The 21,540-nt window shown below is 36.5% G+C and overlaps 3 protein-coding genes across 4 annotated transcripts; all 3 read right to left on the reverse strand.

Moving 5' to 3' along the window:
* Positions 1–22: 22 nt before the first annotated feature.
* LOC100743647 (T-complex protein 1 subunit epsilon) lies at positions 23–3,427 on the reverse strand. Its single transcript, XM_012393153.3, has 7 exons — positions 3,171–3,427; positions 2,270–2,694; positions 2,005–2,197; positions 1,415–1,684; positions 1,006–1,191; positions 442–760; positions 23–367 (listed from the first exon to the last, which is right to left on the reverse strand). Exons 1-7 carry the CDS (start codon positions 3,276–3,278, stop codon positions 234–236), a joined length of 1,635 nt encoding a protein of 544 aa, XP_012248576.1. The 5' UTR covers positions 3,279–3,427; the 3' UTR covers positions 23–233.
* A 408-nt stretch (positions 3,428–3,835) lies between these two features.
* On the reverse strand, positions 3,836–8,374 carry LOC100743768 (prohormone-3). Its single transcript, XM_003494420.4, has 6 exons — positions 8,217–8,374; positions 7,523–7,720; positions 6,881–7,007; positions 6,653–6,802; positions 6,377–6,465; positions 3,836–6,290 (listed from the first exon to the last, which is right to left on the reverse strand). Exons 2-6 carry the CDS (start codon positions 7,682–7,684, stop codon positions 6,147–6,149), a joined length of 672 nt encoding a protein of 223 aa, XP_003494468.1. The 5' UTR covers positions 7,685–7,720; positions 8,217–8,374; the 3' UTR covers positions 3,836–6,146.
* Positions 8,375–9,522: 1,148 nt separating this feature from the next.
* On the reverse strand, positions 9,523–19,652 carry LOC100743882 (serine protease filzig). Of its 2 annotated transcripts, XM_003494421.3 has the most exons (8): positions 19,422–19,652; positions 18,777–18,864; positions 13,261–15,773; positions 12,292–12,745; positions 11,973–12,159; positions 11,352–11,617; positions 11,117–11,271; positions 10,421–10,582 (listed from the first exon to the last, which is right to left on the reverse strand). In XM_003494421.3, exons 2-8 carry the CDS (start codon positions 18,862–18,864, stop codon positions 10,421–10,423), a joined length of 3,825 nt encoding a protein of 1,274 aa, XP_003494469.1. In that variant the 5' UTR covers positions 19,422–19,652. The 2 variants fall into 2 exon arrangements, with proteins under 2 accessions (XP_033180269.1, XP_003494469.1); XM_033324378.1 differs by lacking the exon at positions 19,422–19,652 and having other exon boundaries at positions 9,523–10,582.
* Between the last annotated feature and the right edge of the window lie 1,888 nt (positions 19,653–21,540).

A 21,540-nucleotide genomic window follows, 5' to 3' on the forward strand; every position in this document is an offset into this window, starting at 1 on the left:
AATACATATTTAAACAAAAAAATTAAATTCTGGTGAAAGTAAAATCATTTATTTATTCTGTATCACAATGCTGTCGCATAAATTATCATTATTACTCGATGACAGGAAGTAAACTAAGTTAAATACAATTATTATTCATTAAAATGTGAATGAAGCTGGAAGAAGCAAAAATAAGGTGAAACGTTAAAAAATTCCAATAATGCAAGTATCGAAGTAAAAAATACGCAACTTCCTTAGGCAACATCGCCGGCATCGTTTGGTGAACGTATATCATCAATTTTAAGTATCATTTTGACCAACTGTGTAGCCAATACAATTTGTTGTGTTTTGCTCGTCAATGTTTCGATGACGTTTTGGACTTTCATATCTGGAAGAAAATGAATAATTATTTATTCTTAACTATTACAACGAAAGATGAAAGTGCAATTATTCGATACGTACCGAAAGTACCACGGTTTAGGCAATCTACACCAAACGTAGGGTTATTTTCAGCCAATTGTGCTGCTTTAATGTTAGCTAAAGCATTTACAGGCGAAAGGCCAGAATTTTCGGCAAGTGCCATAGGTACGGCTTCCAGCGCTTCGGCAAATGCACGGAAAGCATATTGTTCCAAGGTGCTGATCTTGTTGGCTTTTTCAGCACAAGCAAGGGCACAAGAAATTTCAGGGGCACCTCCCCCATACAAGATTTTTTCATTCTTGATTACATTACGAACTGTACATAGCGCATCATGGATAGCTCGTTTCGCTTCTTCAATGATCTAAAAATTGGAATAATTCATAAATTTGCATATTCTTGCACTGAATAAATAAAAAAAGAAATATGTAAAATTGTAGCATCAGAAGAAAAATTCAAATTAAACTGATTTAAATTGAATTAAATTAGATAAAATATATCTTTTAATGCTTTATTCTTGCAAGGTGTCTGGTCAGTTAGATATATTTGAATACCGCTGAAATTCTCCTTGCTTTTATTTCTCTTATAAAAACTTTAAATATTGCTTACCATCTTGTTCCCTCCGCGGATGAAAATAGTAACTGCTCGAGAGTTCTTGCATTCTTCGATAACAAGCATTCGATCTTTGGTAGTACCAAATGTTAATTCTCTTACAACACCAGCGTGGCCGAGTTTTTCCGGTGTCAATTCTTCGAAACGAGGAACAATACGACCACCTGTAGCAATAGCTATTAGCTGAAACAAATTTGATACTGTTTTTTACTAATGCTTTTTTACAGTTTTTTATAAAGTTAACAAGAAGAAAAAGAATCAGACCTTCAGATCTCATGATCTATTGGTCATTAGAGCTACAGCAAAAGAAAGTCAACTTATTAATTTAACTTTCACGCTCTTCCATTGCGCTTTGTCGTCATTAGGCAAGTAAATTGATCATACAGTAATTAGAAGCAAAACTTACTTCGATTTCTGGGCCACCAACCCATCTGACCGCGGGTAATTCACTTTGAAGAAGGAGATGATTAGCTTCATCATCAAATCCCCATTGACAAATAGCAAGCGTGGCACCAGCATTTTTAACCCTCTTCACCATCTCGGTGAATTTTTCTTGTTCATATTCACGCAATGCTCTATAATCATCGACTGAAGTGACATCCAACTTATGTTTAGTTTTTGGCTTAGGTGGCTCAAACGGACATGTCAAAATAGCTAATTTAACATCTTCTAATCTCTGTAACGCGATAAATGTATCTCTATTAACAATTTCATTGATTGATAAAATAATTTATTAAAAGAAACAATCCCTTCAGCTCTCATAATCTTTTGATCATTGAAGCCACTGCAAAGATCAGGTTATTAAATAGCTACTTAAACAGAAACTTTTACTTTTTCAGAAGTTAACAAAAGAGTAACCAAAGAAATAGTTTCAAGTCTCGACAATAAATAAGCTAAAGAAATATCCTGAATCTTCACCCTTCTCTGTTTCAGTTTGTCATCATTAGGCAAAATAAAATATATCAAAAAGGAATCTAGTATACTAACTGACTTTACCTTAGGCATTTGAGGATGACTAAAGTCTTTGTCAATAACAACACCGCGAACTAGGACAGTATCTTCCAATCTTCCTCCAACTTTCCCTTCTAGTTTTATCAATTCAAAGTTCACATCACGTGCAACAGGATCTAAAACTGCAAATACAGCATTTACAGCTATTTCTGCCATTTGTCTGTGACACTTGTTGATGCTAAAAAAGAATAAAGGTATTGCTTTGTCTTGCCCATATTAAATACAAATAATCAAAAAATGTCCTTCTTACATCTTTGAACCAAGACTGGTCATGGCAATCTTTATATAAGGTTCTAGGTTGTCAGGAGTACCCTCAAAATCATGAACAATTTTCTTTAAATGATCTGTTGCACATTTTGCTGCCATTTCAAAGCCATCTGCTATTCGAATTGGATGAATTCCTTTGTCTAACAGTTGCTCAGCTTGTTCCAAGAGAGCACCTGCTAAAACAACTACTCCAGTAGTGCCATCTCCAATTTCATCATCTTGAGATTGAGACAATTGAACCATTAGCTTTGCAATTTCATGATCAACATCCATGTTTTTCAAGATTGTTGCCCCATCATTTGTTACTGTGACATCACCATCAGAGCTGACCATTAGTTTGTCAAGCCCCCTAGGTCCTAACGAGGTTCTCAAAATATTGGCTACATCACGGGCTGCCAAAATATGTGACTGCAATTAAACAATTACTTATTAAACATGTTATGTATATATTTTATGTAATATTTGTCAAGATAGTATTACAGCAATAAATTTTCTGGATTTCGTTGGACTTATACAATAGTACTACTGATCTCCTTATATGGTCAAAGATCAATATCATTGTGTTTCATTCAACTTTCTAAATTGCATGAATATTACTTTAATGAAAAAAGAATGAAGAGATACAAATAATGTACAGACTAAAATTTAAGATACAAGTATGTATATAATATTAATTCAGATTATATCGTTTTAGTAGCAATGTTAGGATTAGCTGCCAAGCCCAAAACGTCGCCATTACCGTTTCACGTGGTCGGTCCTTTAACGCAAGCTTTTAATTTATAAATCCAATGAAATCATGAAAACATATAAGAGAAAAATTATCACTATTTTACTAACTCTATAGACGGATAGGAAAATTATTCAAAAAATGTAAGTTTACGTACCTTGATGGCATCAGTGCCGGTTAGACGTTTTTGCCTTTCTTGGTTACGAAGAATAATAAAAGGTCTACCATATTCATCAAAGGCCACAGTACCAGGTATTGCGGTCATTTTAATCGTCCAAGAACCTCGGACACTATGCTCAAAATAGTTTCAATGAGAAGAGCGTCGTCTGTTCTTACAAACTTACGTTCCTTCGTCGTCACTACACGACCATTTTGTTGCCCATAGCGGATATTGGTGAGTGCGTAGTGCCATCTATTCTCGAATATTCCGAGCTTGCTTTAGGTTAAGAATGGGAAAGGAGGGAATTTGAAAATGAAAACCACGCCTGCACAGAAGAAGAACTACAAATTTTCCTCTTAAACATTCATTAACAAATCGTATAAAAGAACTGTCTAGAAAAATCATTACTGCAACGCTTTACTCTAGGAAATGTACAAATTGCAGAAATTTTCCATCATTTGCTTAAATTATATATATATTTATTATAATATATATCATATATATATATATTATATATATAAATGAAACTTTTTGAAAATATTTTTAATATAGCCTTTTAGATATAGCACGTTTTTAGTAGAAAGAGTCTTAAAAAATTGTAAAAAAAAGGAGAGATAGAGGTTTTTTTATGGGGAATGACGAAATAATAAACGAGAAACAGGTTTAACTGTTTTGTATGCACCACAGTTTATTTCACATTAAACTATTGTAACTCTGTATTATAATCTTGAACGTTACATATACATAGTTATACACATATAATTATTCTGGAAATAGTTCATCTGACAGAGGTACTTTTGACTCCAGGCCGTAATGGCCATAGTCCCTCAATGAGTCGTACGTTCAAATAATATGTTTTTGGATAGAAGTTTTCTATCCAAAATTTCCACGCTGGAAAGAACTTACTATCCTATGATATGTATCAGTTTTATTTATTAGTTTACTTTTACTTCTTTGGTTCCACGAATAGTATTAATCGAAAGACTAAACAAACTGTATAAACAGGAGGGAACGAAGTTGACAGTCATAAAGGGATTAAAACATATTGTAAAAGGTATCTTCTTAGCCGCTTGTTATAGTTTCCAATCAAACTAAGAGTTGCAAATTATTCACCTCGAACAAAGTAATCAATTAACCCTTGTGAGATGACGTACGCACGACGCATCGGAGGGTAGTTACATTATGTTATAGATATACGCTTGCGGAAAATATATGAATACTATATAAATATATAGCGTTTTGGTATACATATCGATCAAAGATAAAAATATAATTTCAGTAAGATATATCTCATAATAACATTCACATTTAAAACTTTCTTAATGGATTAGGCATTCACATAATATGTGTTAGAGTTCCCTTATACGATAAAAGATCAACGATGGAAGTATAATACCATATAACTAGAAATATGTTCTCTTTGTGTGTTTGGACTCTCGATGACTAGCACAGTAGCATAGAAACGAGGGGTCGTCCAGATTTCGCAACAGGTACTTTACGCATCAGAAAGTGTTTCACGACACTGTTTTAAAATAACACTGCGTCTCTCGTGATTACAATTGTAAAACATTTGCTTCATTCATATTTTTCATCTTCGTAACTATGTCGATAATTAACACGTCTCTTTTCTTATATATCTTTTAAAATCTCGACTCTGATTAATATCTAACATAACGATTTTCATATACATACATATATATATTGTTTTAATTATATTATATTTAATGTTAGGAGTTTAATAACACTTAACGAAGCGACCTCCGAGGTTTCAGTGTTCAATAGAGCGATTACCGCGATCGATGCTTAATAGTTCGATTCTCACGATAAATATTTGATCGAGTGGCTACCACATTTAAATCAACATTTCTTTTAATTGTCTACATACATACGTATATCTCTAATAATTTGGAATATACGCTAGGTAAAGCAAAACTTCACTGCCTCAATTTTTTCTGGATCCGTGTCAATTTGAACGCTTTACTTTCAAATTTTACTGTATAACTTAACGGTAACGCATAAGTTACATTTGTTAAATACCGACGAAGATGTTCGAAAATTTCCAGAGTGAATGCTCGATACAATCGAGTAAATTCCTACCCATAAATGATTCATAATTAGACTTGGAACATTTATCTGATATCTTAATACTATTTCAATGCTCGATTCTTTCTCATGAAAAATAGTCCTTTATCGCTGATATATCAAGAACGTTTGATCTATGAGAACTTGAAAACCAGAAGAGTGAAAATATATTTTATTCTGTGCGCGTTTGAGAAATTCCAGTATATACCTTAACAGTAAATTTAGGAAATTTGATTCGGGGATCTCTTGAGATCGTAAATCTCACCGAAAGTAGTTTTTGTCATGTACAGGGCAAAACACGTAGAAAGTACTCTACTTTTCAAGAATTTCTAACAAATTTTTTAATCTAACAAAATTTTGTCAAAGTTAGATATTATATTTAGTGTACGCACTGTTCAAAGCTTTCCTAGCAGTTTCCCATTGCTATCGTCATTAAGATGTCAACTTAATCTAATTCGAATATGTTTAATCAAAAACAAAAATGAGTAAAAATAAGACTAACAACGTAGTAGAAGAAAAGAAAATTTTCTCTTCCATCATACAGCCTGTACTCATCGTTCATCAGAAACTATCAACCTTTAAAGACACGCTGCCTAACTTTTCTCATGAATATATATATATATATATAGTATATCTTATAATCCTATAAGACGGACTATTCTGATATGTATCGTATTTGTCAGTCGTAATATTTGGAGGAAAATAATCAAAAAGCGCGTTTAATGATTTTTCTACTTCTTTGACCTAACAGGCAAAAGTATAAATAAAAACAATTTAGGGAATTTCGAAGTAATAGAGTTATCCTAAGTTCCTCAAAGTAATGAAAAGGGGTATTTGATTCATGTAGACATTTCTTCCATTCTCACCAATTTATGAGGAACGACGAAGCTCTTAGGCGAAGGGAACCCGTTTAAAAATTCGATTTCCCTGTCCAGTGATCCGCTTTTCACCAGAAGTGTACTGGACGATAGATTTTATCTGGTCCATCGCAACTGGTCCGATGCACACTAGAGGATCTTTGAAATACGAACAAACCTAATGGAAAAGATAACTTTCGTAATGACTTCTATTATTCGGAATTATTCCGATTTGATGTTATTTTTACCCGGAAATGCAAGTACCTTTCTTGGTGTTTGTCGATGACGTCTCTGAAGCTGACAACACAAACCGCGGCTGATATCGCATTCCCCAGACATATTACATTCTTCATCTGCGAGAATTAAGAATAGGATATTCTAAATTTAGAAGTTAAATATGATATAGTTCTTACGTAAGAGAGCCTGTTCCTTTGACGTAATCGTTTGTGAATTGACCTTTATCGATTATCTCTACATTCTTGTCACGTAAAAGACATTTACTGGTATTGACAGCAAACGCCCACATATGTTTATACGTACTATACAATTTATTTGAAGTTACTGGTGGCTGACACGAACGAGTTTCGCTGCCAGCAACCTCGGCACACAATAAACCAGTTTCACAGTCGTTATCGTTCCTGCAAAGTTCTCCCTGCTTCTGCCCCAATTCGAAAACGCAGTGGCCAATATCTAAAATTTACAGGCAACTTTGTACCTTCGACTATTGTCCTAAAGCTGTGCAATGAAAACACAAGAAATGAGAATTACCCCCATCGACGTTTACACAGATGAAAGACGGACAGCACTGGTCGTTAGCCGTGCACCTTCTTTCATAACATGGTACAACTTCTTCCAAAGAGTCATAAGAGTATCCGTAGCTGGTAGATAACGGACGCTTGAAATAAAACGTGGGACATTAATGTGTATTATTCGATATCATCGTCGAGAATAGAGCAGCTCATGTTTTTAGCTAACGCGAATTAAATAAAATACGGAGAATTAGTAATTATATTTTTCGATCGCTGTTAAATTTGTTAAATCCTTTAAATTTGTGGAAAAGAATGAAACAACTATTGATATGTGTGATTTTTGCTATTATACAGTAAGGAGTAATTATAAAAACATTTGGATAACTTTTCTAACTTTGGGACAACTTCTTTAATTTTCTTTGTCGAAGATTCGCAATGAAATCTCTTTGATCTAGTTGATAGTTGCTAATGTTACTGTCCTTGTTTTAGAGAATTATATTGAAATATAAAATCCCTTGCACATGAATCGTATAATGTTCTATGGAAATAATATATCGATCGTATGCCGGTTGTACTGCGGCAAAGTTGCAACAATTGTCTACTGTATAAAGACGTCTCAATATTGAAGAAACTTACTTGTTCGAACTTCTTTCTTTCATACCTGATACAATCCTGTTTTGGGCATGTGGTCACCGTGACTACCATAGCCAAGATTCGATAACATTTCTGGGCTGAAACGATTAAAGAGACCGCCCCATGCCTCCACTTCAAGGTGCATCGTGCTCGTCAGAGCAACCATCATCAATGCGACACACGTGTACATTTTTGGTCTCGTGCAAGGACACTGCTGTTTGCACCCCTGAAATTTAAGTTGCTTTATATATTTATACTAGTTACTACTAGTAATTTTTTAAATCAAATTTAATACGTATCACGGAATAAAATAAAATTCAGTGAAATATAAGCGAGCAAAGAAATATTTGTCCTTTCTATTATGAAATTAAACGAACTGTATTCCCTGTATTTACACAGTAGCTGTTGCGATATACGTTGTGATTAAATTAATATCGAAAGAAATGTCAAAAGTGGTAAAAATTTACAAACAAAGAACAATTCTGTTCTTTATTGAGTTTTTTAACGAGTATCGAACATTTTTTTGAGGATAATAAAGAATCCTTCGTAATAAAATTTTTAACATGTACCGACATTTTATTGGATAAGATAGAGAGAATTCTTTACAAAAAAATTTTTTTTAAAAGAAGACGAAATAACGTTCTTGAACAGGGTGAAAGAAAAAATGTTCCTCGATGGTCTTACAAATGGCGATTCAAAAATAAATTTCAACTTGAACTTACAATTTTTTTACTGTAGCTAACTTGCTGATGTTTCTACTTAGGTGGGTCAACCTGGAAGGATCAGCTGCTTCTTCTTGGGATCAACAAGTCCTCAATGGAGCTTGCTGGAGGACTGAGTCGGAGCCGTGCTTGCATCGACAATCTATACTCCTACTCCCTTGTTCCGGTTTCCCTTGTACAAGCTCGTGCAAACATTCGCGCAAGCGCGACACCTGACTTTTTACGCACACGATCCAGGTACCGTTTTATTCATTCAGATTTTTACTTCGTATTTCCGTTATTGTTGATTTAGTTTCTTCCTCGAGAATAAGAAAGAACGAATGTTTTATAAATCTTTGCAAGTTACTTTGATCTTTGTTTAGATCATTGATGGATGAGATGCTGAATAAACGATCAGGCGATTCTGATCGTTTGCTTTAAATTCGCCTATTTCCTTCGTAAATGCAATTCACATTGAATTAACAATTTCGTATTACGTTTACAAATATCCTGGAGGGATCATAGATGCGATGCAAAAGTGATTTCAAATTATTCTCGAGTTAAAGAATTTGCGTAGAACGTTTCAACGTACGAGTATAATATTTTTATTTAACATGTTCAACAGTTGCATATATGTAGAATAGAACAAAAATTGCATCTCTTCTCACAGGATACAGCAGCGCCATTCGTTGGGTGAACTTTCGTGTAGGTGTTTAGCTCTTTCCTCGTCGTTCCAGTCAAACGTTATTGTTTCCATCTTCGTTGGTCGTATTGATCCGAGATGTCCTGATGTTCCACAGGGCGGTCGATCCTGCTCCATTTATTCGTTCCCTAGGTGGCCCATGAATAATGCCTGTATATGCAGTAGCAAAGAGAGTGTTTTTCGCTAAAGTAAAAGGTGTTATTTTATTTCTCAAAGTGACATTATTTTTATTTCGTCATTGTTCTTTCGTTTTACAATTGAAGCAATTGCAGCTCGAAAGTAAAACGCAACACAGCTCGAATATGCATTTCTCTCCCTCGAGAAAATTCAAATTTTATGTGATTCACGTTCATGTTTCTAGATCATGGTTCAACTACTTTTGACACGCACATGTTCCGGAAGACTTCCCGTAAATATACCCTTAAGTACACAACCACCTGTCTGTGGAAATGCCAAAGTACATGTATATGTAATTTACGTTGCATGTGTAAGGGCTATTTATAACATGCAACGACGAGATTTATATGTTCTGCATTTTTCCCTTTATAGAGAGTATAAAATCAAGATTGAAAAAGGTTGGATAAACGAGATTTAACTACGTAGACGAATATGTTGTAGCCGCCCTTGATTAAGTAATCAGTTTTATTTTCGACTTTTTATCAGATTAAGGCGGTTTGATTATTTGCTCGTATTCGCATAAATTAAAGTATAAGGTTCGTTAAAATATTTTCGCCGGATGGAAATGTTGTTCGCTGCTTAAGTGTCGCGTGCTATTAGACGTGATAGGTACTGAACTTCCAAGAAACTTTATGCACGATGGTTAAAGTTTGTATCACGCACGGCTTTCTAATTACTATAAGTTCGTCCCAAGTTCTTTACAAATGAATTAGAATTTCCAGACGGTCCGCGATTTTTATTTTTTAATTCTGCAACGTCTTTCTTCATCTTTTCTTCTCTTTCTTTCCCTCCAAGTCAAATGTATATTTTTCAATGGCGCGCGGTGAGGATGGAAAGAAAACACTGTTACCTCGTATAAAAATGAGTTTAATAAATAACAGCTAACAACGAAATAAATAAGGCTCGCAGTTCGTAACTGTATACATATAGTACGTGAAATACGTACTCACGTATATATACATGGTACACACACGTTTAACATTTGATGTACATAAATACGCGGTGATTTTTCGGATACTGATCAAAATTTCACGAAATAGTTGCCACTAAATATCGATCCTGATACTATTTCAAAATTTAAATAATCGAAAATCAACGAAATGACTTATCGATTCTACTAAGTACTTGTTAAGGAAATTGGGATATTTGAGCGATAGAAATTATTTAAAGTTGGAAATAGTATACGAAACGCGTCCGTGTCCGTTTCATCCTTTTAGTCCCTTAATCGATATTCTTCAATCTATTCCGAAGGAAATAAATTAATCTTCCTTTGTACATTTATACAAGTGGCACGAAATCATCAGTGCCTGTCACCTTGTCCAAAAAATAAACTATTTGCTGGCTTTCAGACACCGGTGATACTGTGTAACCAGGGTTTAAAGTAAGTTGTTCTCATGTAGACACCTGGAAGATATGGTGCAGCACATGTTATTCCATGGGATACCGTCCCTACCAAAAACCATCTTCCGTCTGGTCGTTGCATCACCAGTGGGCCACCACTGTCACCCTGTGAAATAATCGAATGGAGATAATATTAAAATATCGTTTTCTTTCTTTTGTTCATAAAGGAACAAACAAAGACTAAAACAGGGCGAATTCATTTTATGATACAGTGAAAAGGAAACTACGGTTATGCAAAATAGGGGAAGGGATGCAAAATACTTTTACAAACACAACCGGAAACGTATAATGCGTATCTGGACAATTTAGTAAATTTATGACAACGGTATATGAATGTTACTAAAATGTAAAAATTACTAAAATGTATAAATTAATTAAACCAACAGCAAGAGCAATATTTCTCATCTTCTTGCAGAATCGACGCAGAATAAAGTTAAATTACTTGTTTACAAGATGATAATCGAATAGTATTGTTATATTCCTATATTTCGCAGGAATATTTTATACGAATTCTATGCATCTTTGCACATTTGAATTTCCCATAAATGCATAAACATCCGTAGTATAGTAAGAAATTAGTAACAAGCTACTTATATAGTTTAATGGGTTCTAATGAGAAGTTACGTCGTTTTGAAGATACCTCGCAAGAGTCTTTTTGTCCGTTAGCATATCCGGCGCAGAGGAAGCTGTCGAGAATCAGCTTGGAGTGTCCACCTGTCTGGAACATTTCTTGACAGACAGAATTCTTGATTATGGGCACTTGGACCTCTTGTAGAACAGATGGTACACCGCCATCTGTAAAGTCAGATTATTTATAAGTATGCTATTCATAAATACGTTAAGTAAAATATAGCACAAGTAGAAACGATACTAACTGTACTTCAATCGCCCCCAGCCAGTGACAGTGGCCATTCTACTCGTGAAATCTATACCATCTTCGGGCATACAAATTGGGACGATGTGAACATCAAATTGTATCGGTGTTTCCAATTCCAGGAGGGCTAAGTCACTCTCGAACGTCGTTGGATTATAGCCTCTATTGACGATTACTCGTCGAACGTTCCTTGTTACGCTCCGTTTTGCTTCCAATTCGCCGGATAGATCGAATTCTCCAAAAACGGCTACCAATGTCGCTAAGAATCTGTAAAACGTTTGTCAATACAAATTTGATACATCTTTGCATATTACGTGCTTTAACCAATTTTAACCAATTCACGCCGTTGACTATAAGTAGAAAGTACCAGGACATTTCATATTACGTTAAAAAAGAATTAGTATTTTATGTTTTTATTGTAAGACTGAAATAATAGATTTAATGAAATATTGAATAAAAATTTAATAAAATAATTAATAAATAGATTTAAATAAAAATCAGCAAGCGTTTTAATAATATGAAATATGGCCAATAGTGTATGGACAATATGGAAAGAATATACCAGATAATATTCGAATCAAATATGAATGAAAAAATATGCTATGGAAAATATTGCACATACCCTGGTTGACAATGAGCTGCAGTGATGACGTATTTGTCCGTGATCAGTACACCACCGCACTTATTCTTCGTGAAGAGACCTAACCAAGTGGCTTCTCGGACTAAAACTTGCCATGGCCATTCGCCAAAAGTCGCTGCTTTACCACCGACGATTCTTCCAGATTTAACCAAAGGTCTTATACCACATTCTGTAGAAAAATAACAACATTTAGTGAAAGGTAGCAATAAAATTTATACGGTAAAATTTTTGCTCGATTGCGCCGATACATCATGAAATTTGAAATATAGCTTATTATAACAATTAAGTAAAGAGCACTCACGAGAACGAAAATCATTCGAGGACGTAATCTGCGGACTCGCAGTGATTTCGTCTGCACTAGAAGTACTAGTTTCCTCTTCTTCCGCCACTATCAGCTCCGTGCTTGTAGCCAGCGTTGTAGTAGGTTTTCTAGTTGGTCTAGTACGTTTCGTTGTAACCTGGGGTTTCTTCGTGGTTGCAGCAGACCCACTAGTTGGTTTTGGTCTCGTCGTTGCCGGTTTCGAAGGACGAACTGGTTTCTCCGATACCGATGGTTTTACAGTTGTCGGACGATTGATCGGTCTCTTCGTGGTCGTTGGTTTCTTCGTCGTAACGTACGAAGGTTTCGTCGTTGTTGAGGGTTTTCGCGCGGGTTTTCGCGTCGTGGTAGTTGGTCTCTTTGTTACAGTGGATGGTTGATTGGATGTTGCAACCGATGTCCCGTTAACGCGGTTGTATACGATATCTTTGAGATCCTGAATAAGATTACACGAGATTAGTCTTAGCCATTAGATTAACCCTCGTCTCACGAAGGCTGAATTGTTGTCGCGAGCACTGAGTATTCCATGTTATAGCAATGAGTCGAGTCAACGAGCTTTTTATCCCTATTAAAGTAGAATTATTCATATAGTTTAACTTGTTAGCCGAGGAGGCCGACTTAGCTTATCACTTAGATTCCTAATCTCTCGATATAATTTTTTTTTTTATAGATGTATTATTATCCAAAAATAATCTCCTTCGATATAAATAGACGTATATAAATAGCATCAAAGGTATCATTTTCATCAAAAATAAGTTTCATATTTACATTTGGAAAAACTAACATTCATTCAACTGGAATTAATTTGTACGATTTCTATAACTAGAGAAGTTGTTGATTAATAATACATAAATATAGAAAATAATAGACGAGATATTTGCACGAATCAGAATTGGACCAATCTTTGTAAAAGCAATAAATAGATCATAAAAGTAAGTGTAAAAGTAATACCTGAAAGTTTCCTTGTAGAGACTGTACAATCTTGTTCACGAATGTGTCGACTTTATTCGTAAGAATATCATCTTCGATGAAGGTGGGTGTTGGAATATCATTCTCACTTATCATCTCGATATCTGGATAACCGGTGTTATTAAAAGTTTCAACGATGGTTGGCTTTTCTTGTTGCGAAATTGGTGTTGATATATTAAGATTCGGATTTCTGACAGGTGGGAAATTGATCAGGTCATCCGGAGCAGCCGTTTCTTCGTCGCAGTGTGGTAGAGCAGTCGTTGCTTTGAAGTCCATCATCGTTGAAGTGGTAGGATCTTTGAAGACTACAGTGTTGACAGGTGTTAAATCGTCGTCTGGGAAAACCAACGGAGGACTAGAAGGTCTCAAATGGAAACTCGGCTTGCTCGACCATGAAGAAAGGGTAGTCCAAATTGTAGGTCTCTTTGTTGGCAACTTCTCGGAATTTGACTCTAATTCAGTCTCAGTGACGACAGATTCTGTGCTATAGCTACTGTTCACCATTGGCTTAGACGTAGTCCCGTCTTTCACGTTGACGCTGAAGAAACTCGTCGAAACCACGTTATTGGTAGCAACATTGGAAATCACTGTACTGATATTGTGAGTTATGGTTGTCGAGACGCTTGGTTTCCTCGTGGTAAGCGGACTTGGTCTCGTCGATCCGATTGTAGGCTTAAAAACTGTCGTACTAGGACCAACAGTTTCGCTCACCGGTCTCCTTGTAACCGCTTTCTGGGTAGTATCAGTAGTGAATTCTGTACCAAGGGGCCCTAGGACAATCACAGTCGGCGCAGGGGGATTCGTCGTTGTCGCTTTCGTGGAATAATCCGAAGTACCGATATTAGCAAGAGTCGATTGACTCGATGGTCTCGACGAATGCGAATTGGAAGTCGAATACAAAGCGAAGGTCGTGTCTGTAGGAACTGTCTCGTAGCTGTAATAATTCGATGTCTGTACTGGTTTATAAAAGGTGTACGGGAAAGTTTGAGCGGTAGTTGGAACGGTAGGAGCTTTCGTGGAGATTCGAACCAACGATGGTTTCGAAGTTTCGTCGATACTGACCCATTTATTAATGGATGAGTTGGGGGTTTGAATCGTGGTTCCCGAACCTGGTTTCGTTTCGTTCAGAATGGAAATTATATGATTAATCGCTAGCTCTTCCTTATCTACTATGTCGTCCTTTTTGTTGCCGGACGGTGCGTCATAGGTAATTGTTGGCACTTTTACTAATTCATCCTTTTTGTCGCTTAAAGTAGTCATCGGCGTGGTCGTTCTCCTGTTCGTAAACTCGGTAGCCTCCACGTTCTTCGTCGACACTCTTTCTTCTATCGTGCTGATTTCTCCAAAGTTATCGATCGCAGTTGCTTGAGGGAGAGAAGTCGTCGTGAGTCTCTGTGTGCTGGCGTACATTTGGGTAACCACCGGCAATCTCGTTATCGACGGCGTGCTGAGTTTTTGATCTGCCGAGGTAGAAGACATCGCGTCATGCATCGAAGACGCTGATTGATCCGAAAATTTCATCCACTGTGTCGTCGAAGTACTTTGGTAAGTGGTGTCGTGCAGAGGCCTCTTAATTTCCGTAGTCGACACACTTTCAGTCACTTTCGGCTTCTGAGTGCTGTTCAAAGTTTCAGTCACTTTCTTCTTCTCGGCACTGGATTCCACATTAGGCTTGAATAAATCATCGGGATTATTTGTCTCGTTCAGCATGGTTCCGTTTTCGTTTAACAGTATCGTATCGGGCGAAGTGTGATTATTCTGACCCAGTCCTTGCGAAAACAAAGCTGGAAGTTGGTCAACCGGATCCGCTATCTGAAGTATTTGATCCGGACTCAGCAAAGTGGTAACCGGATTAATGGCGGAGTTGTCCTGGTGATTCTGAACGTTGTTGTTCGAGTCGGAGTGACTCAACAATCCTGGCAGATTCAGATCGTCTAAAACGTTCTGTTGACCCAACAGAGCTGGAAAATCTTCCTCTAAGTGACTTATGTCTGGTTGAGCAGGTACTTGCGGTTTTTCCGCATTTTCAACGCTGTCGTGCATCTGCGAACTTTCAGACGATGGTTTCGTGGTCGTCGAAGGCGCTTCGAACGTTGAAATTTTAGTGTACGTTGTTCCTCCGTTGTTCGCTTGATTGGACGCGTTAGGTGGATCAGTTTTGACGGTATTATCCTGGGACATAGTCATTCCAAGCGGCGTACCGTCTGAATTTAACAAGATCGGAATATCCGGAACGTGATCGATCTCGTGTACGTTGAATATTTCATCGGGGCTCGGAACGTTTTCGACGTTGCTGCCAAGCGAATTTTTCGGTGGCAGTTGACAACATGCACCAAAAAGGAACCCGTCCACACACGCGCCGACCACTTGCCCATTTCGACGCGAGCATTCGTAATTGAACATGCATATCGCGGGTTCATTCGACTTTACTCGGGATGGTATCGTTGGCTGGCACGCTTTTGGTACTATTCTATATCCGCCGAACAGTCTTCTGCCTGTAAAAGTAAATCGTCGTGCAAAATATCTTTTCGAGTATTGACGTTCTACGAATTCTTGAACGCCCGTTTGATCCAGTTACGATAGCGGTTCGCGAAACAAGGCGAACTTTTATTATTCCAATCAGGGCGTACTACTGTAATTAGCGACGAGTCTGCAACGGTTCACGATAAACGAGTTGAAAACGAAACTAACTGGACTGGTTTGGTATTCGGCGCTGTTAAGATCGTGCGAACAAATATGCAGAAACATTCGTCCTAAATTCTGTCTTTGATTTTTCAGAGAAAGCGGTCATTTATCCGCGGCCTACGACTTGGTAAATTTATTACGTCGATTTTTGAATTTGGGCCAATGTGTCTGATAGTATAGTATATTAATAATTCGTGGAAATTCGTTGATACGAAAATGCCAATTCCAAAGAACGAGAGTACAGTGTTAAACGTTTCGTTATGTCTTTATACTCATAAAAATCGGCATTTAGCGTGATCGGTTATGCTCAGGTGACCAAGCCATACACGAGCAAGCATGTAGGCTTTGCACGTGCCTTCTTACGTGTCTGCATACTACCAATATAATGACCTACTAACGTGAATCGTCCGTAGACGAGGATCACCAGGATCCTTCCGGCGTTCCAGATTTTTGTTGAATTTTTCACGGACTTTCGTTTTGTGTCCAACTATGTCACGAACAACGTGAATTCGGGTACGTTACAAATTCATATTTCAACAATCAGTTTGATTTATAAAGAATTACAGGCTGTTAAAAATTATTTACTCGAGAAGTTTTTCCACACAATTCCTAATTAAAGAACAAAGCGCTAGGCAACAAAACCCGTTATTTTCAACGCACAAAAAGACGAAACGCTCTTTCTTTGGAATACGATAAATTCGACCTTTGGAATTTTTATCAGATACATCGTGCTCTAATAACATTTTGTTCCACTTACTTTCGACGAACGTAATTACAAATTTTACTAATTAAATGAACGCGTTGCCACCCTTCTAGAGTATATAGATACGTTGCCGTATCGATTGTGCAATACGTTGGTTAATCTATTATTACGCAGCGCAAACAGGGTAATAAGACTATTGCGTGATATTTAATTAGCGATTGGTTTAGGAAAATGGAACTGCGAAAATGGTAAAGATCGTATTTAGGGCGAGTGTCCTTGTTGATTAATAAACCCTGAAACTATTCTTCGTCAGGGAAATCGATCAAAATTGTTTCCGCTTCGTAGAACCTGTCTTCGCTTAACTATTTCGTATTCAATTGGTTTGTCGAAGTAGTTGGGGCGTTATGGATTTAATATGAAACGACGTATCTGTGACCATCGGAAGATTGCTTTAATTATTCAATATAAATGCTTCGTATGCGTGTGACACTTTGTAGGGATATTCGAAATTTCTGTCGTCTATTGAGAACGCGCGAACATGCATTTAGAATGAGATACGCGCACTCGTATAATACGCGACTCGTGGAATTCGCGACTTTCGAAAGGAAGTGAGATGTAAGTGGAATTTGGTGTCAATGTTGGTACGTGTGCGATTGTTTGAAAAGTAACGCGCCTATGTGCATAAGGGTATATGTATAAATAGACAGCGGGTATTGAAACTCGAAACTTCAACGATTCGTATGTAATTGATAATGACTGCAATTGAAAAACTGTGAAATTATTCTCGGTGAAATGTACGCGTGGGAAGATACGTTTGTTTCACCATGTAGACGCAATCAACGCAGAGATAATTACAACGTGGTAGACAGTCCACGTGTGAGACATGACGTTATCGGTTAAAATACTTCAACGAATGCGCGTGAGTATGCACCGAACCGAGATTGACACTGAATTATAGGATTCCGCGCGAGTGGAACTTTTCATCGACCTCTGACATTTTCATCGGTTTACAATGAAGAGAAGCGTACCATGGAAAAATATTCTGTCTATATGTATTATCCCATAATCGAGGAGCATTCTGGTAAAAGAACCCGTAAGATAAAACGGTGGATCGAGTAAATTGCATTGGAATTGCATTCTAGTTCCAGTTTTTTAATATTAATAGACCGCAGGCTTCTACGCATTTGTGGGAAATATGCATAGAATGCACATAATACGCAAAAATATATAAAATATTCAAAATATAATACTCGTTAAAATATTTAGCAGATTATATTCATAGAATTATGAAACTTTGCATAAATATATCTGCAGCCTAGATATTTTAGCTACGTTTGAATTAATAATTATTAGACCGCGGATTTTCATGCATTTATGGGAAATTTCAAGGTGTTAAAGTGCATATAATATGTAAAAGTATATGAAATAATACTTAATAGAATAGACAGTTTCCTATGTAAGTTGTATCTTTTTAATTATATTCGTAGAATTATCAATTTTTGCATAAATATCTGCTGTCCGGATATTAGCTACGTTTGAATTAATAATTATTGCAACACGGATTTTCATGTGATATTTATAGGCAATTTCAAGGTGCTAGAATGTATAGAACGTAAGTAATATACAAAAATAATATGGAATTTAGTACGGAAAATGTATTCTTAGTTTCCACTGCTTTAATAGTAAATATTAAGATGTTTCATAAATACATAGATATACCTACACAGTCTAATAATTACAGAGGTTCTGAAAAATTTATTTTCTTCTTTGTATATTTACGAAATAAAGAAAACTTTTATAATTCAACTATTTGACTAGAAAATAGGCTCGGTGTATGTACATCAACGCTTATCATAGATCTACGATGTATAGTCCCTTTTTCAGAAAACTCCCTAATTTTCATTCTGGATAATCCACTGCACAATTTCTGACGAATAATTAAGGTCGAAGATTCTAATGCAACAATTACACTTTTCAACGTGAAAGGCAACTCACGTTTACGGGAAGCTTTCCATAGTTAAAAATAAAATCGCAATCATCGTATTCACTTATCGCAATCCATTAATTCTTGATCTATGTTTAGTCGCTCGTTATATAATTTAATTGTTACCTGTGGCTTGGGGCACGTAAGAACGTGAAATAACGGACATCGAAGAAAGGATGACGAGTAATAAATGGATATTCTTCCCGACAGCCATCTGTAACGAAAATTTAGATCGTTTTGTTAGAAAAAGTTATTCGTACGAGTAATCTCAAAATTATTTAAACAACGATTACACTTTGTAGAAACGAGATGTACATATACAGTGGAGCTTCCTTTATCTTATCCGAACTAATAAGCAGACAAAACTATTTGGATAACAGAATTTACGGATAATAGAGCAATCACTTTTCTAATATGAAAGCTCGCTTATTGAAACACAGATTAAAATCAATTGATTCTTCAAATATTTATTCTCCAAATATTTGGAGATCCTATATCTTGCTAGCTACTAAATTATGATTTTTTCAACACAAGTAATGTTTTGCACTTCAAACAAATATTATCGCCTTTGTTTGCTGTTTCTATTTGTATAAAGACGTCAATATTATCGTCTTTATCGCAATGAAATTATCTGATAACACCAGTATGTTTAAGGTTTTTCTAGTATTTGAGGGATCTACATGCTTCAGATCAGATACTTTCATCATGTACATTCATCATTGTACATACATCATGAACATCATGTATTTTTGCCAATTCTGTTACACTTACACTATTTTCGTATTTCCCGTTATGTCGTATTTTGTTTTTTATAGTTAAAACTATTAGTTTCACACTAAATTTTTATGATGAGAATTTACTGGATCGAATACAGGAAAGAATACATTGTATACGAACACTAGCAAAGTATGTACATATATGAAACGGAAAGAGTCATCCGTTACTGGGAAATGTCATGTTGGGATAATAGAACGTTCGGATGTTAAGAGTATTCGGATATGGGAGGTTCTACTCTATATTAATCGTCATTTCAAATCTACTTACACACATTGTAGATATGTATACTGCCTTTTGTAACGGTACAAGAAATTAGTATCGTGAATCGCAACAGCTATAAAATATAAACTAGTTTGTACTCCATCTTAATTTGCAAGTTATTCCTTTACAACTTGTTCTCGTGAAATATACTCCAAATATTCAAAGAGAATCTACTATGCATAAAATATTTCATCACTCTACCGTATATATACTCTCTTCATGCGTCTATTCAAAGGGAATTTAAAGATGCAAAACTGGAATGTAAATAATACATATAAAATAAAAAATAGAATGCGTATTACATGGAGGAATACATTAAATATCTCAAGTAGAGTAATTTCTCATAACTTTAGTGGATGAAACGAATCTTTATTTAGATTCTACTTCTTTGTCTTCATTCATAAAGATACAAATTGGCATGAAAATTTAAGATTATTCGCCGCGAAAGTGCTTGAAATCTTCTACAGAGAAACATAATATCTTTACTTACTGTTTAGAGAGGTAAATAAATTTACCAGGTAGTTGTATATCTTAAATTCTTACTAAAAAGAGAAACAAGATCATCTTTTTTAACGAGACAATTAAAAGAGCAGATCCTAGGGCAGCGATAAAAGGTAACGAAGAGGTTCGGAGAAATGATGAGAATCCACGGTGCTTCATCGCAGCGTCTTGCTTTTTCTCATCTGACGATACTTTCCGATATTTACACGCTCACGTGCGTGTCTCGAAGGTGAACACACACGGTATCCCTTCGTGTCCCGAAATCCCGTTACACAGTCGGTTCAGAGGCATTCTACGTATCACGGCTGCGTAATGCTAAACAGAGAAGCGAGAACGACGACGACGAAGAAGAGCAAAGAAAATACAAGGGGCAGCAGACCATTGCTCGTGATCTTGCGTTGATGCGCGGTGAGGAAAGGGGCCGTGAGAAAGACGAAGAGAGCGAAGAAGCTGATTGCTCGAACGTTGCTTCACCAAGCCACCGGTAACCTAGTTACCAATTCCCCCTCACTGTCCTATTCTTCGCCGTTCCTCTGACCTTCTTAACAACCATAAATTCGATCTTGTGCGTCGTAATAGCGAATTAATTTTTCATTGACAAGACGGTGCTGCGACGATGCGATAGCTTCTTCAAAGATAAACAGATTTCTCGTTTCACTGTAGGAAACTGCGTTCATGGACGTATTTCAAACGGTTTCATAAATGGTCGAGGTAGTTAAATGCTTAACAGTCGACTTTTTTTTCGCGTGTTCCATGCTAATGTGAAAGCTGTTGTTAAAAATAGCAGAAACGGTGGAGTGGAAGAATGGAGGAAGATACCGGTATTACAAATTATTGATTCTTTGTGGTATCCACTGACTTTTCTTTCTTTTGTCGCTGAGTGTCATTACTTGCACGCGATGCTAGGCTGTGCGCGGGAGCCGCGTCGATTCATTGGAAATTCGTTTTCTATTGGTCGATTGACGATTCACGAATGTCACGCAGAATGCGTCGGAAATGTATTCTCTTATATTCTCTGTTGACGTTTGGTGTTGTAAATGTGGATCTGCTAAACCTATGCGAATGCTATTAAATGCAACGTTCCGATTCCACGATCACAGAGAAAGTATTATGTTGACCCGGCGAAATCGATTACATCGTCTTCGTTAGCTATTGCGGATGATTATACGTTACGGCGTTCTCGTGGCGAGAACATTTCACGCTGATAACGTGACAATAGTTCCCTTTCGTTCGTCGTTTATTCACGTGCTATGCAAGCATGCTATACGCGCGTAAATACGCGGAAGTCACTTTCCTTCGAACCGTCCCGTTTCTCGGTCTTCAATTTCAAGTAATTTCGATCGCGACAAAA

The sequence above is a fragment of the Bombus impatiens genome, unplaced genomic scaffold (assembly GCF_000188095.3).
Source record: "Bombus impatiens unplaced genomic scaffold, BIMP_2.2 scf_2222, whole genome shotgun sequence".
Classification (NCBI taxonomy): Eukaryota; Metazoa; Arthropoda; class Insecta; order Hymenoptera; family Apidae; genus Bombus; species Bombus impatiens.

Excerpts from the sequence above, each read along its gene's own strand:
- LOC100743647 (XM_012393153.3), bottom strand. The coding sequence starts at position 3,278 with ATGACCGCAATACCTGGTACTGTGGCCTTTGATGAATATGGTAGACCT. Across the intron at positions 1,192-1,414 it reads TTGGTGGCCCAGAAATCGAA|CTAATAGCTATTGCTACAGG; the intron begins GTAAGTTTTGCT and ends AATTTGTTTCAG. Across the intron at positions 368-441 it reads CCTAAACCGTGGTACTTTCG|ATATGAAAGTCCAAAACGTC; the intron begins GTACGTATCGAA and ends ATTTTCTTCCAG.
- LOC100743768 (XM_003494420.4), bottom strand. The coding sequence starts at position 7,684 with ATGTACACGTGTGTCGCATTGATGATGGTTGCTCTGACGAGCACGATG. Across the intron at positions 6,803-6,880 it reads CTGTGTAAACGTCGATGGGG|ATATTGGCCACTGCGTTTTC; the intron begins GTAATTCTCATT and ends TGTAAATTTTAG. Across the intron at positions 6,466-6,652 it reads AACTTCAAATAAATTGTATA|ATGAAGAATGTAATATGTCT; the intron begins GTACGTATAAAC and ends TAATTCTCGCAG.
- LOC100743882 (XM_033324378.1), bottom strand. The coding sequence starts at position 18,864 with ATGGCTGTCGGGAAGAATATCCATTTATTACTCGTCATCCTTTCTTCG. Across the intron at positions 12,160-12,291 it reads CTCGAATGATTTTCGTTCTC|AATGTGGTATAAGACCTTTG; the intron begins GTGAGTGCTCTT and ends ATTTTTCTACAG. Across the intron at positions 11,272-11,351 it reads CTGGGGGCGATTGAAGTACA|ATGGCGGTGTACCATCTGTT; the intron begins GTTAGTATCGTT and ends CTGACTTTACAG.